Source organism: Scardinius erythrophthalmus (assembly GCF_964197995.2).
Source record: "Scardinius erythrophthalmus genome assembly, chromosome: 21".
Classification (NCBI taxonomy): domain Eukaryota; kingdom Metazoa; phylum Chordata; class Actinopteri; order Cypriniformes; family Leuciscidae; genus Scardinius; species Scardinius erythrophthalmus.
The window spans coordinates 12,104,569-12,119,795 of NC_138241.1; the positions used below are offsets into that span (position 1 = coordinate 12,104,569).

General features: G+C 35.8%; 1 protein-coding gene across 1 annotated transcript in view; it reads right to left on the reverse strand.

The window, feature by feature from the left end:
* The window catches only part of ttc7a (tetratricopeptide repeat domain 7A), a gene marked incomplete at its 5' end in the record, with an annotated part of 62,559 nt that overhangs the window by 33,508 nt on the left and 13,824 nt on the right, over window positions 1-15,227 (reverse strand). Inside the window, 10 exons of the mRNA XM_081351592.1 lie at window positions 127-184; window positions 305-422; window positions 2,594-2,698; window positions 3,855-3,938; window positions 6,648-6,785; window positions 9,266-9,329; window positions 11,020-11,189; window positions 11,266-11,344; window positions 14,713-14,837; window positions 15,130-15,227. The exon at window positions 15,130-15,227 is cut by the window's right edge and continues 33 nt beyond it. Coding sequence (XP_081207718.1) covers window positions 127-184; window positions 305-422; window positions 2,594-2,698; window positions 3,855-3,938; window positions 6,648-6,785; window positions 9,266-9,329; window positions 11,020-11,189; window positions 11,266-11,344; window positions 14,713-14,837; window positions 15,130-15,227 — 1,039 coding nt within the window. The remainder of the gene's footprint in view (window positions 1-126; window positions 185-304; window positions 423-2,593; window positions 2,699-3,854; window positions 3,939-6,647; window positions 6,786-9,265; window positions 9,330-11,019; window positions 11,190-11,265; window positions 11,345-14,712; window positions 14,838-15,129) is intronic.

The window sequence follows — 15,227 nt, forward strand, 5'->3', positions numbered from 1 at the left end:
AGTTCTGCAATCAACTTAGACGGGGTTTAGAAAAGGCTTTAAGAGTCCAAACAATTCCAAAACAAAGTGGGTGGCTGAAGCCTCCTTAACACAATCTGAAGTGAAAAAGGTAAACATCAAGCGTACTTCCGTAGTGACTGCAGCGCTCTTCTGTTGAACTCATCGCGGTCTGCTTTCAGAGTGGCTGCAAACACACAGTTAAACAGTGAGTCACCGCAGACATGAGAGAGGGAGCAGAGAGCAGCTGAGGACAGCTGGGGGCCTGGTTTATTTTGTAGGTTCAGAGAAGGATAAACGGGCTTACCGTCAGTTGCCTGCATACTACGGCACAGTCCTATGGCCAGATGAGCTCGAGGAAGAGACTCCCCAGCACACTCTCCTAAAGCAACCACACCTGCTGCGAGGGACACTGCATCCTCCAGCTGACACACACATTTAAACATGCATAAGACATTTGGATGATTTATATCAGTGGTTATCAACTTGTGATGATATGATATATTGGAGCTGTAGTGTAGTGGTTAAAGACCTAAGCAGGAAACTGAAAGGTTTGAGGAGTTTGAACCCAACATCATCATTGACTATAAACTATACATGACAGTCACTTTGAACAAAAGCATAAGCTAAATAAAAAAATAACAATATTTTACATTAAAATGTGTAATTAATATACACAATTCATCACCCAGGCATTAGTCCAGTGTCACATGATCCTTCAGAAATCATTGTAATATGCTGATTTGGTGCCGAAGAAACAGTTATCGTTATTATGTTGATTTTTTCTTTTTTTGGAAACCATAATATGCTACAGACGCATTAAATATAACATTAAATATTTTTAAGGCTTAAAAATTATTTCTATTTCAAATAAATGCTGTTCAATGAACTTTCTATTAATCAAAGAATCCTAAAAAAAATGTTATCAAAGTTTCCACAATATTTAGCAGCAAAAACTGTTTTTTTTTTTTTATAATAAGAAGAACCATTTTTAATAATTGAGTACCAATAATAACTGAACACTAAATCAACATATTATGATTTCTGAAGGATCATGTGTCAATTCAGAAAATTCAGCTTTGCCATAATAGGAATAAATTATATTTTAAAATATAATAAAACAGTACACAGTTACTTTAAATTGTCATAATATTTCTTAATTTACTCTTGCGATTTTTATTGAGCCTTGGTGAGCAAAAGAAACGTCTTTTAAAACCATAAAAAAAAATCTTATTTATTACAAATATTTTATCTGTATAGCGTAGTGTAGAAAAGAAAAAGAAACACTTTTTAGGTCATGTCAGCTGCCCAAATTGGATGCCAAATTGTGACAAATCCCTACTTGTAATCATGCATTCACATTATATATCATTCATATGAGCATAATAAGCTGACTTAATGTCGTATGATATTCATTAATTTAAAAGCTAGACATGCTGACATGAATCAGCAAGGACAACTGCCTGAGGAGAAGTCCCCTATCATTCCCTGTTTTGATGCAGGGATGATAAAGGGCTGCTCTGAAGTGTGACTGGGATGGCGTGCTATCTGACATTAAAGCCTATGCATTACGTTTCAGTGGCTATACGGCCCTATTGTTCTGTAAGCCTCTTATGCCATGCGGTCTGTATTCAGCACTACGCTTCTACCAGATGTGCCCTAATCTCAACAGGGCTGTAGTGTGTATTTGATTGATAGTGTTGTGACTTATTAATGTGGCAATGTTACTAATGTTGTAACACAGAGGTCACTTATTAGTGATTGAATCTGGACCCCATCTAAGACTGAGCGATACTGTACACTGAATATTATAAAAAAAACTGAAAATACAGATTTAATATTTCTCATACCATAAATAATAAAGTTATAAGATTAGCTAGTATTTATATAAATATATTAGGATTATATGGGATTTAGATATTAGGCTTTATGGATTTAAGGACTTATAGATGCCAAAATGAATGAATTTACCTGAAATGCACATTGCTTATTTCATTACATAGTCTTCATCACATTTAATCATTTTGCTGGAAAGTACACTATGATTCAAAAAGTTTGGCATTTGTAAGATTTTTTCATGTTCTTGAAAATAAGTCTCTTATGCTCACTCAGGCTGCATTTATTTTATTACTAAAGTTTAAACCATGATACATATTTTCCCCAGGGTTAATTGATTAATAGTGCAGTATTCACTTTTGATCAATTTAATGTGTCCTTGCTGAATAAAAGTTTTTATTTTTATTTTTATATTGTTAGTGTATGTTTAGAGACTGAAACTCTTGAATTGAATTTCTCTATAAAACTGTGATTTTTTTTTATATAATATATATTTTTTTTTTATTGCAGGATGAATATGCATATTGTTCACATGTGCTTGGTGTGTTTCGCTCGCATTAAATTCAAGGCACTAATGTTTGCCTACAGCACAACCACCGGCTCTGCACCCCTATATCTTAACTCATTACTTCAGACCTACATGCCCTCCAGAAACTTGCGTTCTGCAAGTGAACGGCGTCTTGTGGCACCATCCTAAACCAAAATCCCTTTCACAGACCTTTACGTCAGCTAAATGATTAAATGTAAATGTTTTTCTCACCCAGTGTAGCTGGTTGATGCACACTTTTGCTGCAAGCAGAGGTGGGATGGGGTCCTGTGGTCTCATTGTCACACACTCTTTGAGGACTGACACTGCACCTTCATTCTGTACAATATCATTAATAATACAGGTTTCATTCATTTATATATGCAGACATGTAAGATAAACCCAGGGTCATTTTAGTTTATGGCACTGTAGGCCTACATCTGTAACGCTCTTATTTGCATAAGGTTAATAACATTGATTGGGCAAGTGGAGTGCACAACGGTTATGCGTTTGAGACTTCTGAAACTTAATATAAATCTACGACAAAACACTAAAAGGAAAATGCAGAGTGGGAATTACCGTCACTGAACACTGCAGTTGAAAGTTGAGGCAGTTGACGATTTGTGGTCAGTTACTAAACAAGTATCTGTAACTTTCTAGCACTGTGTTGCTTCACATTGTGCACTTATGGCAATTCAGACTCAGAGAATCTAGAGATAGTTCAACCAAAAATGAAAATTCTCTCATTATTTACCCACCCTCATTCCAACCCGGATATACAGTATCTGACTTTCTTTCTGCAGGTGAACACAAAGATTTCTAGAAAAATGAATCTTCTGAAGGTCTTCTGAAGCAAACGATAGGAAACATACTGATAATTTTTTAATTCAAAGCATCCCTTCTGGCCAACTGTTGAATGCATATTCATGAGAGGGTCAAGTTTATACTTAAGGTAAACATCCTGTAAGCATGTAATGAAGCTCGGCTTAAGAGTGTTGTAAAGCTCACATGAGAAGTATTGTCCTCTGTGGTTCTGTGTCACTTCTGCAAACTTCACAGCCCGCGTACATCACGCTTCAAAACATGGTTATGTTTATGTCAAGTGTAAACTCGACCCTTTCTAAAACATGCAGTTGACAGCTGGCCAGAAGTGATTGGATTTGTGTCACGCTGGAGTTGTGCAACACACAAGATGAATCTGCAGGCAGCTCAAAAACACTGGCTTTGAGGTGTTTTTTCATTCAGCGAGTCTTCAGCAATACTCGACCTTCAGTCAAATAACACCAACGCATGTCATTTTCTTCTTAAGAAAAAAATTAAGAATTTCTTAAGAATTTTTCAAGAATTGCACTAAGGAACATTCATACAAACTAATGTAAAAACATTTAATTTGTACAAAACCTTATGTATTTTGTTTCTTTCAGTTACTATAACACATTTATTTAGTTGATTTAGCAACAAAACATTGATGATGACCACACAACATGAATCTCACCTTCCCACTTGCCATCAAAGACAAGCCAAGTTGGTACCAAAGATGAAACTCATTATAGGAGAACTTCATGGCCCGCTCCAAACACTGATGGCAAATAATCACACAACACAGTCAGAAAAAAATACCTTTGAATCAGGGAATCAGCCTTCCCAGAAACACTAGAGAAGAAATAGAGCTAAATGATAATGGGTCATTCCGTGTCAACTCAACCAGAGGTCCCCGGCTAAAATCTTTGATTTAGATTATTATTAATATTTTTTTTTTCTGGTGAAATAAATAAATAAATGAAGAAGAAAGCCAAAATATTAAATGTCATGAATGTATATTAACTGAGTAATCCACTATTTTGTAGAGGGGGTCAAAATGACCTTTGAGACAAATTACAGGGTGGGTAAAATGACATCATTATTTAATAAAATAATAATAATAATAATTTACACAGAGATTGGTAGGTCTATTATTTAAATCTGTTGACTTTAGAAATCTGTGTTGCATTATATGCCAACGGTGACAGTTAAAAATGAGAAAAAGCACTTTGCATTCCTGTAAGTCCAGAAGTATTAAAGCTATCTTAAAATCCCTTTAGATTCTGGATCTTAACAGACTTTTCTTTTGGCATCTTAATTTTAAAGGCCCTCTATGGTTCAGTCCCAGAGATATGGAGATCTCAATGTGTTTCCATAAAGTTAATTGGTCAATTACACACATTTTTAGTGGTCGAAAACCACTTTTCTTTTAAAGAGGAACATCTTAACAACAAATAATGTTGAAACTAGAAATGTATCTCATGTATTTTCTATCAACACAATTGTATAGAATGTTCCTGTCTGAGTGCCATAAAGTTTGTGTGCCTGTAACTCTAAAACTGTTAAAGATATATCAATATCCTTCTAGATTATAACTCTTAACATACTTTTCTTTTGGAATCTTCATTTTAAAGTCCCTTTATGGTTCAATCTCAGAGATATGGAGATCTTAATGCGTTTTACATAAAGTAAATGGTCAATTGTACACATTTTTAGTGGTCGAAAACCAAATGTGGGTCACTTTGCATGCAGCTGATACTTATTTTCTTTTAAAGATGAATATCTTAACAACAAATAATGTTGAAACTAGAAATGTATCTCATTTTTTTTTCTATCAACACAATAGTATAGAAAATACCTGTCTGAGTGCTGTGTCTGTGTACATGTAACTCTAAAAGTATTAAAGACATCTCCTTCTAGATTCTAAGATGTCATTCATAATAAACTTTTCTTTTAGAATCTTCATTTTTAAAGCCCTATATGGTTCAATCACATAGATATACAGATGTCAATGCGGTAACGTGTAGTTACGAATGATACTGCATATTTGAACTCTTGGTAACTTCAGAAGCTGTTAAAATGAACAAATTCCCTTCATACAAATATCCCTAAACCTGGTTAAAATATAGAATCTTATAAATACACTTTTGAGAGCAAGTTAATGTGCCTCAACTTGGCTATTTCAGTGTATTTTTGGCAGGTGTGTTGCATGCAGTTTTTTTGATGGAGGGAAACAAGATACATTTCTAGTTTAAACATTATTTATTCTTCAGACTTTCATCTTTAAATGCAATAAGTATCAGCTATGTGAAAAGTGAACTACATTTTGGTTTTGGGCCATTAAAAATGGGTAAACAACAAATTGAACATGGAGCTACATTAAGATTCCAATATCTCTGGGATTGAATAAACCATAGAGGGCCTTTAAAATTAAGATACCAAAAGAAAAGTTTGTTAAGAACCAGAATTTAAAAGGATATTAAGATATCTTTAATACTTCTTTGAGTTACAGGCAAAAACTTGGGGCAAAAAACACAAGTAGTGCTTTTCCCATTTTTGAACTGTCACTGTTGGCATAAAATGCAACAAAGATTGCAAAAGTTAACTAATAGACCTACCAATCTCCATGTAAAAATCTAAAATCATTTTTACCCCTCTGTAATTTGGCAATAAATCTTAGGTGAAAATTGTCATTTTGACCCCCTCTAAAAAATAGTGGATTACTCAGTCAATATATAATAATTACATTTAATGTAAATTAATGTAAATTAGGAAACAAACTTTGTTGCATTATTTAGCTGTTGTCTCTGTAAATCTCTACATAAATAAAGGTGACTTGACTTGACATTTAATATTTTGGATTTCATCACTATTTATGTTTGTCTTTCTTCAGAAAAATATGAACAAAATAACAATTTTGAACCGGGAAAGTTTCAGAAATGTGGTTGACTTGACATGACGCTAATGTGGTTGACATTGCTCAGCATAACTCAGCGTTTCTAGGAAGGATCTTGTTGTTTACAGCACTGATAGGGGATTGTGTGTATCCTGTACACATCACATCAAGGCACATGCATGAGAAAGTGGTGATACAATTGATGAGAACGGGATTAACAATTCTATATGCAGGCATTTGTTGATAATGCCGAGTAATGGCATTGTAATGTGGGTTATCAGTGAAATGACATGGATTCAGTTGAAATGAACCTACTGAAAACACTGAGCTTAGATTCAGATTCACCTGAGAACTCCTCTGAGTAAACGCTCACCATCACGCAATGGCTCAACTACTGAAAGGACAGGACGGAGGAGGAAGGGAAAAGAATCACCCATACAGCTAGGAGAGATTGAGAGAGAGATTGAAAGATTGGAAGAGGCGACCTGCGACAAAGAAGGTGAAAGAAGCCACTACATAAAATACAGGTCACTTCCTTGCTCCTGTTTGCAAAGCATGGGGTCGATACGGATCTGTGCTGACACATCTTACCTCGGACAGCATGGAGTACTGCCCCCTCCTGGCCATGCCGATGCTCAGCAGGTCATAGACGGAGGAGGCGTCCTGCATGCTGCTCTCCCTCGCCTCCCGGTGCTCCGGGGTGCGGCTGATCACTGCCTCGCCACTGGCCTATAGGGGGCAACAGAGAGAGGCTCAGGGGTTTTGTTGAAGCTGCGTCTCTAGATCCTAGTCCAGGAGAACCTCCAGCACTGCACAATTTAGATGATTCTCTTCTCTGACACGTCTGATTCAACTCATCAGCTCATTAGTGAAGTGTTCAAGAACCGAATTGGGTGTCAAATACGGACAAACACAAAATGCCTTTAGGGTTTTGGAAGCCCATGTCAAATGGATAGTTCACAAAACAAAAACCAAAAAAAAATTCTGTCAATATTTACTCACCCTCAAGGCTTGTGTCGTGTTATTTTGCCAGTGGAATATAAAATGTTATAAATATAAAATGTAGTATTTAGAATATAACATTTATTTAACTGCTTTAGATAAAAGTATCTGACAAACAAATAAAAAACCTTAGACATTCTACTAACTATAAGTAACATTGCAATTACATATGAATGAACTCTCATTAGAGTATTAGCAGAGTGTCTGCTTAATTTCTGCTAGCACTTTAATTTGATGCTCCTTCAAAAGATATTCTACTGACTATAAGTCAATTTTCAACTACGTCAACTTATTCTACAAACACCTAATCCTAACCTAACAGTCTACTATCAGTCTACTACAGTAAACTAATACTCTAAGGAGAGTTAGTTGACATGTAATTGCAAAGTTTCTAATAATTAGTAGAATCGATATAAAGCATAACCACATTTTCTATGATTAAAATAAAAGCGTCCATAGTTGCATTACATTAAAGCCCTTGATGTTAAAAATCCAAAGTTTTACCACAGTCAGAAACCAAATAGTAACACTTTATTTTAGGGTTCAATTCTCACTAATTACTAGTTGCTTATTAGCATTGAAAGTTTTCTAGGATATTGGCTGTTTATTAGTACTTATAAAACACATATTAATGCCTTATTCTGAATGACCTTATTCTACATCACTTAATTCTACCCAATACCTAAACTTAAATGCTACAAAACGACCTTTATTAACTATTAATAAGCAGAAAATTAGGAGTTTATTGAAGCAAAAGTCATAGCTAGTAGTGAATACTGTATGTGTCCCCTATACTAAAATGTTACAGACCAAATAAACTAATGTGGAATGACATAAATGAATCCTACATATCTCAGCATTTTCTTGATATCTGCAAGGAAACATACACTACCATTCAAAAGTTTTATTTTTATTAATGTCTAATGCTTACCAATGTCTAATGCTTACCAAGGTTGCATTTATTTGATTAAAAACACAGTAAAAACTCTAAAATTGTGAAATATTATAACCATTTAAATTAACATTTTTTTATTCTAAAAGGTAATTTATTCCTGTGATGCAAAGCTGAATTATCAGCATCATTACTCAGTCTTCAGTGTCACATGATCATTTCAGAAATCATTCTAATATGCTCGATTAATGCCCAATAAATATTTCTTATTAATATCAATGTTGAAAACATCTACCTATTTTTTGGAAACCGTAAAAAACAATTCAGGATTCTTTATATACTGTATATTATAAATGTCTTTACTATCGTTTATGACCAGTCGGTGAATAAAAGCAATAACTTCTTTAAAAAAAAATGACTGACCCAACTCGATTTATGTGATGCATGTAACTGTTTCGCACTTGGCTCCTACATTATAAAATAGCCTTCCTTTCTGATAAAGTTCGGGGCTCAGACACTCTCTCTCTGTTTAAATCAGATAAAACACGCATCTCTTAAGCCAAGCATTCACATTATGCTTCTCATAAATTTGTACTAGAATGCCTAAAATGCTATGGATCACAATTTTGGATCGACATTCAAAACGTTTCAATATTATCCTCATATTATAAAATGATCCTTATATTGTAATAATTACAAGTACAAGTTGTAATTGCTTTTTAGCATGTTTGTTGTGTTAGCTTAACTGAATACATAAAGTTAACTAACCACACAATGCACTATATTAGAACTGTTTATTACTGCCATATGGATATTACTTTGATACACTCATCTCTGGCTGATAACAGAATACTTACTATATTGTAACATTGAAACAAGCATTTTCTGTAAAGCTGCTTTGAATCAATAAGTATTGTGAAAGTGCTACACAAATAAACTTACATTGAATTGAACTGAACTGTTTGCCTGCCAAATAAAGTATATTCAGGAGCAACCAACTTCATCCGCCTATTGAGGACAATTTAGAGGTCACACTAAACTATGTATGGAAAAGAGGAGCATTCTTAAAAATTCCTCCTTTTGTGATCTACCTAAAAAAATAACAGCTTATGGTTTTGAAATTATATGAGGGTGATTCGATAAGTTAATTATTAAGATTAAAATATATTATTAATATATTCAGATTTTTCAGTGAACTATTCCTTTATGCTATACAGTATTCATGCAATAGTTCTTAAGATGCAGCTAAGGAGAAGAGACGTCACAGCACAGCATGTTAAGGAAGAAAGGATGAATGTGAGAAAGACTGTCTCACCATTGACTCTGTGATGAGGAGCACCAGCACTGCCTCTTCAACCACGTCCTGTGGACAGAAAGCTCTACATGGTGGCAACGGGAAAAAGAAAAAACACAAAACACGTCACAAATGTGTGCGTGTCGGTCTCTAGTTACATATGTCAGTCTGTAACTGAGCTCTCTGGACTTACTGCCATCCTCGTAGCTGTCCCTTTTTTAAAATGTTTAATTGGTATTCTGAACAATTTCCTCTTTCTTTACAGCCAGTTTTCTCTCATCCCTTTTTTTCCATCACATCCCTTCATCCTACTTCCCTCCAGCATCTGGAATCCCATCATAGCATGTTACTGAGCTGTACCAGGAATAATAAACTAGAATATTCCTTTTATCTGTTTTAATTTCTGTTCTTCAGACATATTCTCAAAAGTCCCTCCATCTCTTTTCATCTCTCTTGTATTTTTCCTTTCTCTGCCTGGAGTCTGCAGACTCACAGGTACAGTTACAGTATGTTTTATTCACAACACATCATTCCGCCGTGTCCTGAATTTTAAAGCAGGCAAACAAACCCCAGCACTGTCATCGGCTCGTCTCATTGTTCATTGCTCCCTGACTCTAGTGATCGATCAATATTGCCAAATGGCTGATGTACACAATACAATTTAATGATAGCAGTGAGATACTGTACATACAACTGCTAAAAATGAACACTTATTATTCTGGTTAGACAAAGCTATGACCCACAAACTCGGCACAGACCTCCTAGATGACTCGATCTGCTATATCTTTTCTAACTTATCTGACTGTTTTTGTAAACCGAACAATCCTATAGACTTTCATTGAGGGGATCAAAACTTTAATACAAAAACTCTTTAAGAGAATTTTAAGCTGCATCCACAAAGTTAATACCATACTTTAATCAATCTATCTATCTATCTTAGGGTAACAACGTGCTGAAATGCAACAAACATGTTAAAAACATTTTAAACATGCTAGTAGTGAGCTAAAACATGCTAGCAACATGATAAATCATGTTAGAAACATGCTAGCATAATACTAAATCATGTTAGCAATATGTTAAACAGGCTAGAAACAGGCTCTCAAATCCTAAATCATGTTTGCAATAAGCTAAAACATGCTAGAAACATCTTAGCAACATGTCAGCATCATGAAAACGTTCAAAATGCTCGAAAATGTGTTAAACCATGCAAGCAACATGCTAAAACATGTCAGAAACATGCTAGCAATTTGCTTAAACATTCTGGAAACATGCTTACAATGTGTTAAAACATAGGTAAACTTGGTAAGTTGTGTTCCGTACATTCACGGAATGAAAAATTAAAGGATTCAATCCAATATGTAAATGTGGTTGTCACTCCTTAAACTTTACAGTGTGTGTACTTGTGTTTTTTGAATGCATTTCATGTGGTTTCTTAGCAGTCTTAGCAGAGTAGACTATATAAAGTAGTATATCATTGGAAGTATGTCTAATAAAAAGTCTAATATGGTCTAAATGAGTTTTTATTGGTCTGTCTGACTGTTTTCGACTTCTCTGAGTAAACCTTCACACTTCAAGCTATTAAAATGTATTTTTAAATTTCAGACAGGGCTTTGTCAAGCCAACATTAATGTTTGTCATCAAACTTAACTTATCTAGTTTTATTTTGTTCTGCTTTTATTTTCTGATTATGCTTTGATTGTGATTATGCTTTAAATAATGTTTCCTACATGAAAAAGTGAGTAGAATATCAGATGTGAAAGGAAAGAGAGTCTGACCCCTCAGTGTTGTAGCGCTGTGGTGGTCTGGACGAGGGATAGATGGCATCTTTGGGGTGCGTGACTCCTTCTTTCTTCAGCCAGCCGGGTGGTGGAGGAGACAGTGGATCCCAGTACGCATCCTCACACACTGAACCCAGCAACACTTCTGCAAGCCTGCGCGCTACTGTCTAAACAACACAAAACAACCACTGACACCTGCTGTGTGTAAGTGAACAGCAAAAATCTCATTTACTCAGATCTCACCTTACGAAAACTCTGCGACCCCCGACTCTCCATGGCCCTCATGACCCGCCGCAGCTGGTGTGTACCCTGAGCCAAGTGACTAACACACACAGGCAGAAGTGATTGTGGGAGGACAACATGATTGATAAGAAGATGAAAGAAGGCTGATGTAACAAAAGGAGAAGATAAGACTGTTGGACATTATTTCATAACTACATTTGACTGTGTTAATTATACATTAGAAAGACAGATGTGTATGTATATATATATATATATATATATATATATATATATATATATATATACATATATATATATATATATTAGTGATATATATTATATACATATATATATATTAGCTAGTGACTTCTGGGATTAATTAAATCGATTATTGTGATTAATCGCACCTAACAAAAAAAGTGTACAAACACACACATATTTGCATGATTGCATCTTAAAATGATTTCTGAAGGATCCTGTGACACTGAAGACTGGAATAATGATGCAGGCAATTCAGCATTGCCATCACATGAAAAAAAATCACAGGTGATGTTACAACAGGTTCATTTGTCGATAAATAAATGGATGGTCAAGTCATGCGCATTGCATTATAGGAAACAGTTGTGTTTCTCAACCTTCACAGGCTCAAGTACTTAAAGTCTCCTTGTAGTCAATAATTTTATCCACTCATCTCTGATCACCAAAATTACATATTTAAACGTTTTTTCCTTGAAAAGAAATTTCTTCATGCTTTAAAATAGCTTGAATGTAACTCTACACCCTTGCCTCATTTAGTATACGTGGCTCTATGAATATGCAAATTATCCCCGCCTCCACTCACTCACACCAGCTCAGAGATCCACTCGTTGATGATCACACGTTGACGTGACTGGTTACAAGGTAGTTTGTGATGTCAGAAACACCAGCGATTTCAAAACCATTTTTGAGGCTGTTTTTGGTTCACTGCAGTTTTAAGGAGAAAATACTCAACAATGGTGTTGACTGATCAATTTGCACATGGTTTGTCTTAAAGCATATTAAAAACACCACAGACATATAAACCACAGGGGGACTTTAAGCAACAACATCAAAACTGAAATGTGTTCCTTTACATTCATAATATACAACCCCAAATCAGAAAAAGTTGGGACACTGTACAAATTGTGAATAAAAACAGAATGCAATGATGTGGAAGTTTCAAATTTCAATATTTTATTCAAAATACAACATAGATGACATATCAAATGTTTAAACTGAGAAAATGTATCATTTTAAGGGAAAAATAAGTTGATTTTAAATTTCATGGCATCAACACATCTCAAAAAAGTTGGGACAAGGCCATGTTTACCACTGTGTGGCATCCCCTCTTCTTTTTATAAAGTCTGCAAACGTCTGGGGACTGAGGAGACAAGTTGCTCAAGTTGAGGAATAAGAATGTTGTCCCATTCTTGTCTAATACAGGCTTCTAGTTGCTCAACTGTCTTAGGTCTTCTTTATTGCATCTTCCTCTTTATGATGCGCCAAATGTTTTCTATGGGTGAAAGATCTGGACTGCAGGCTGGCCATTTCAGTACCCGGATCCTTCTTCTACGCAGCCATGATATTGTAATTGATGCAGTATATGGTCTGGCATGGTCATGTTGGAAAATACAAGGTCTTCCCTGAAAGAGACGACGTCTGGATGGGAGCATATGTTGTTCTAGAACTTGGATATACCTTTCAGCATTGATGGTGCCTTTCCAGATGTGTAAGCTGCCCATGCCACACACACTCATGCAACCCCATACCATCAGAGATGCAGGCTTCTGAACTGAGCGCTGATAACAATTTGGGTTGTCCTTGTCCTCTTTAGTCTGGATGACATGGCGTCCCAGTTTTCCAAAAAGAACTTCAAATTTTGATTTGTCTGACCACAGAACAGTTTTCCACTTTGCCACAGTCCATTTTAAATGAGCCTTGGCCCAGAGAAAACGCCTGCGCTTCTAGATCCTGTTTAGATATGGCTTCTTTTTTGACCTATAGAGTTTTAGCCGGCAACGGCGAATGGCACGGTGGATTGTGTTCACCGACAATGTTTTCTGGAAGTATTCCTGAGCCCATGTTGTGATTTCCATTACAGTAGCATTCCTGTATGTGATGCAGTGCCGTCTAAGGGCCCGGAGATTACGGGCATCCAGTATGGTTTTCCGGCCTTGACCCTTACGCACAGAGATTGTTCCAGATTCTCTGAATCTTTGGATGATATTATGCACTGTAGACGATGATAACTTCAAACTCTTTGCAATTTTTCTCTGATGAACTCCTTTCTGATATTGCTCCACTATTTTTCGACGAAGCATTGGGGGAATTGGTGATCCTCTGCCCATCTTGACTTCTGAGAGACACTGCCACTCTGAGAGGCTCTTTTTATACCCAATCATGTTGCCAAATGACCTAATAAGTTGCAAATTGGTCCTCCAGCTGTTCCTTATATGTACATTTAACTTTTCCGGCCTCTTATTGCTACCTGTCCCAACTTTTTTGGAATGTGTAGCTCTCATGAAATCCAAAATGAGCCAATATTTGGCATGACATTTCAAAATGTCTCACTTTCAACATTTGATATGTTATCTATATTCTATTGTGAAAAAAATATAAGTTTATGAGATTTGTAAATTATTCCATTCCTTTTTTACTCACAATCTGTACAGTGTCCCAACTTTTTCTGATTTGGGGTTGTAATATATACAGTATTATTTAACAAAATTGCCATTATTACAATGATTCACCACAAAAACACTGTTACATAAAAGACTAAAGTCCAAAAATGTAGGTAATGTTTTATATTATATTTAATTACTGTGGATTTGTATTGATTTAACTATTTGCATCTCCTATGTGTTTTCATGCAGTTTTCATGAGAAATAAAGACTGTATTTATAACTGCATTTACAGTAATTGATTTCTGTGTTAGAGCACTGAATTGTTGTGAAGAGAGAAGTGCAACTGAGATGAGTAAAGAGCACTATGTAGAAATCTCCCTCTGTCCACTGTCTTTATAGGTTATTCTGCACATATATTATTTATTATAGGCTATAGGTGCACACGTTTCATATCGTACACACAAATTAACACAACTTGTTATTTTGTTTTCTTTCCTGTTAATTTAACTTGACAGCCCTAATATTTTTAAGTTGCAGTATGCTAGGATGCCATTTCAAACAAAGCCAATATCAGAGTGACTGACAAATCACCTGTTAAAACACTGCCACCTGCTGGACATTACTGGCACATCCACACCACACAAAGGTCATGCTGACACAAGAATACCAGCGGTGTTTACACAGTCCCCGTCATATATTCAAGTGGAGTTCATTAATGGATTAAGTGAAGCCGTGCTGTGAATACTGTGTGTACATAGCAACATGAGTGCTTGATATAAAATGCAGAAAATTGTGGGAGTCTGAGATCAGTAACATGCGAGCTCACCCTTTCCTCAGCAGCGACAGGTATGCGCTCTGAAGAGCCGCCTGCAGGAAGAAGCCTGGGTCCAAATCAAAATGAAGGACTGATGAACCGCTTTTAGCTGTTTTGGAACTTGGCGTGCAAACAGTCTGGTGAAGAGGACACATACGCTGTGAGATGTAATGTTAGCTTACAAATAAAACAAAATGCAAAAACATTATTTTCTATATCTAAAAGGTCTAAGGTTCTGAATCTGCATACACACAGAACATTTAGAAATGCAAGACACCCCGACCCCAGTAAGGAGAAAGTCAGTGCTTGTAAAAGTTGAATGTCTTTTTTTATTTGAATCACGCAAACTGAGATACTTAAAATGCAGTGAGACACAAAGTGAGAGATAAACACATTCTGTGTGAACCCACAGACTTCGCACACACAGACCTTGTCAAGCTCTTGCAGATATAAAAGGCCAGCATCACAGGCCATGAGGTAACAGGTCAGGCATTCTTCCTCTCTCTCAGACAGTCTAACACGGGAAG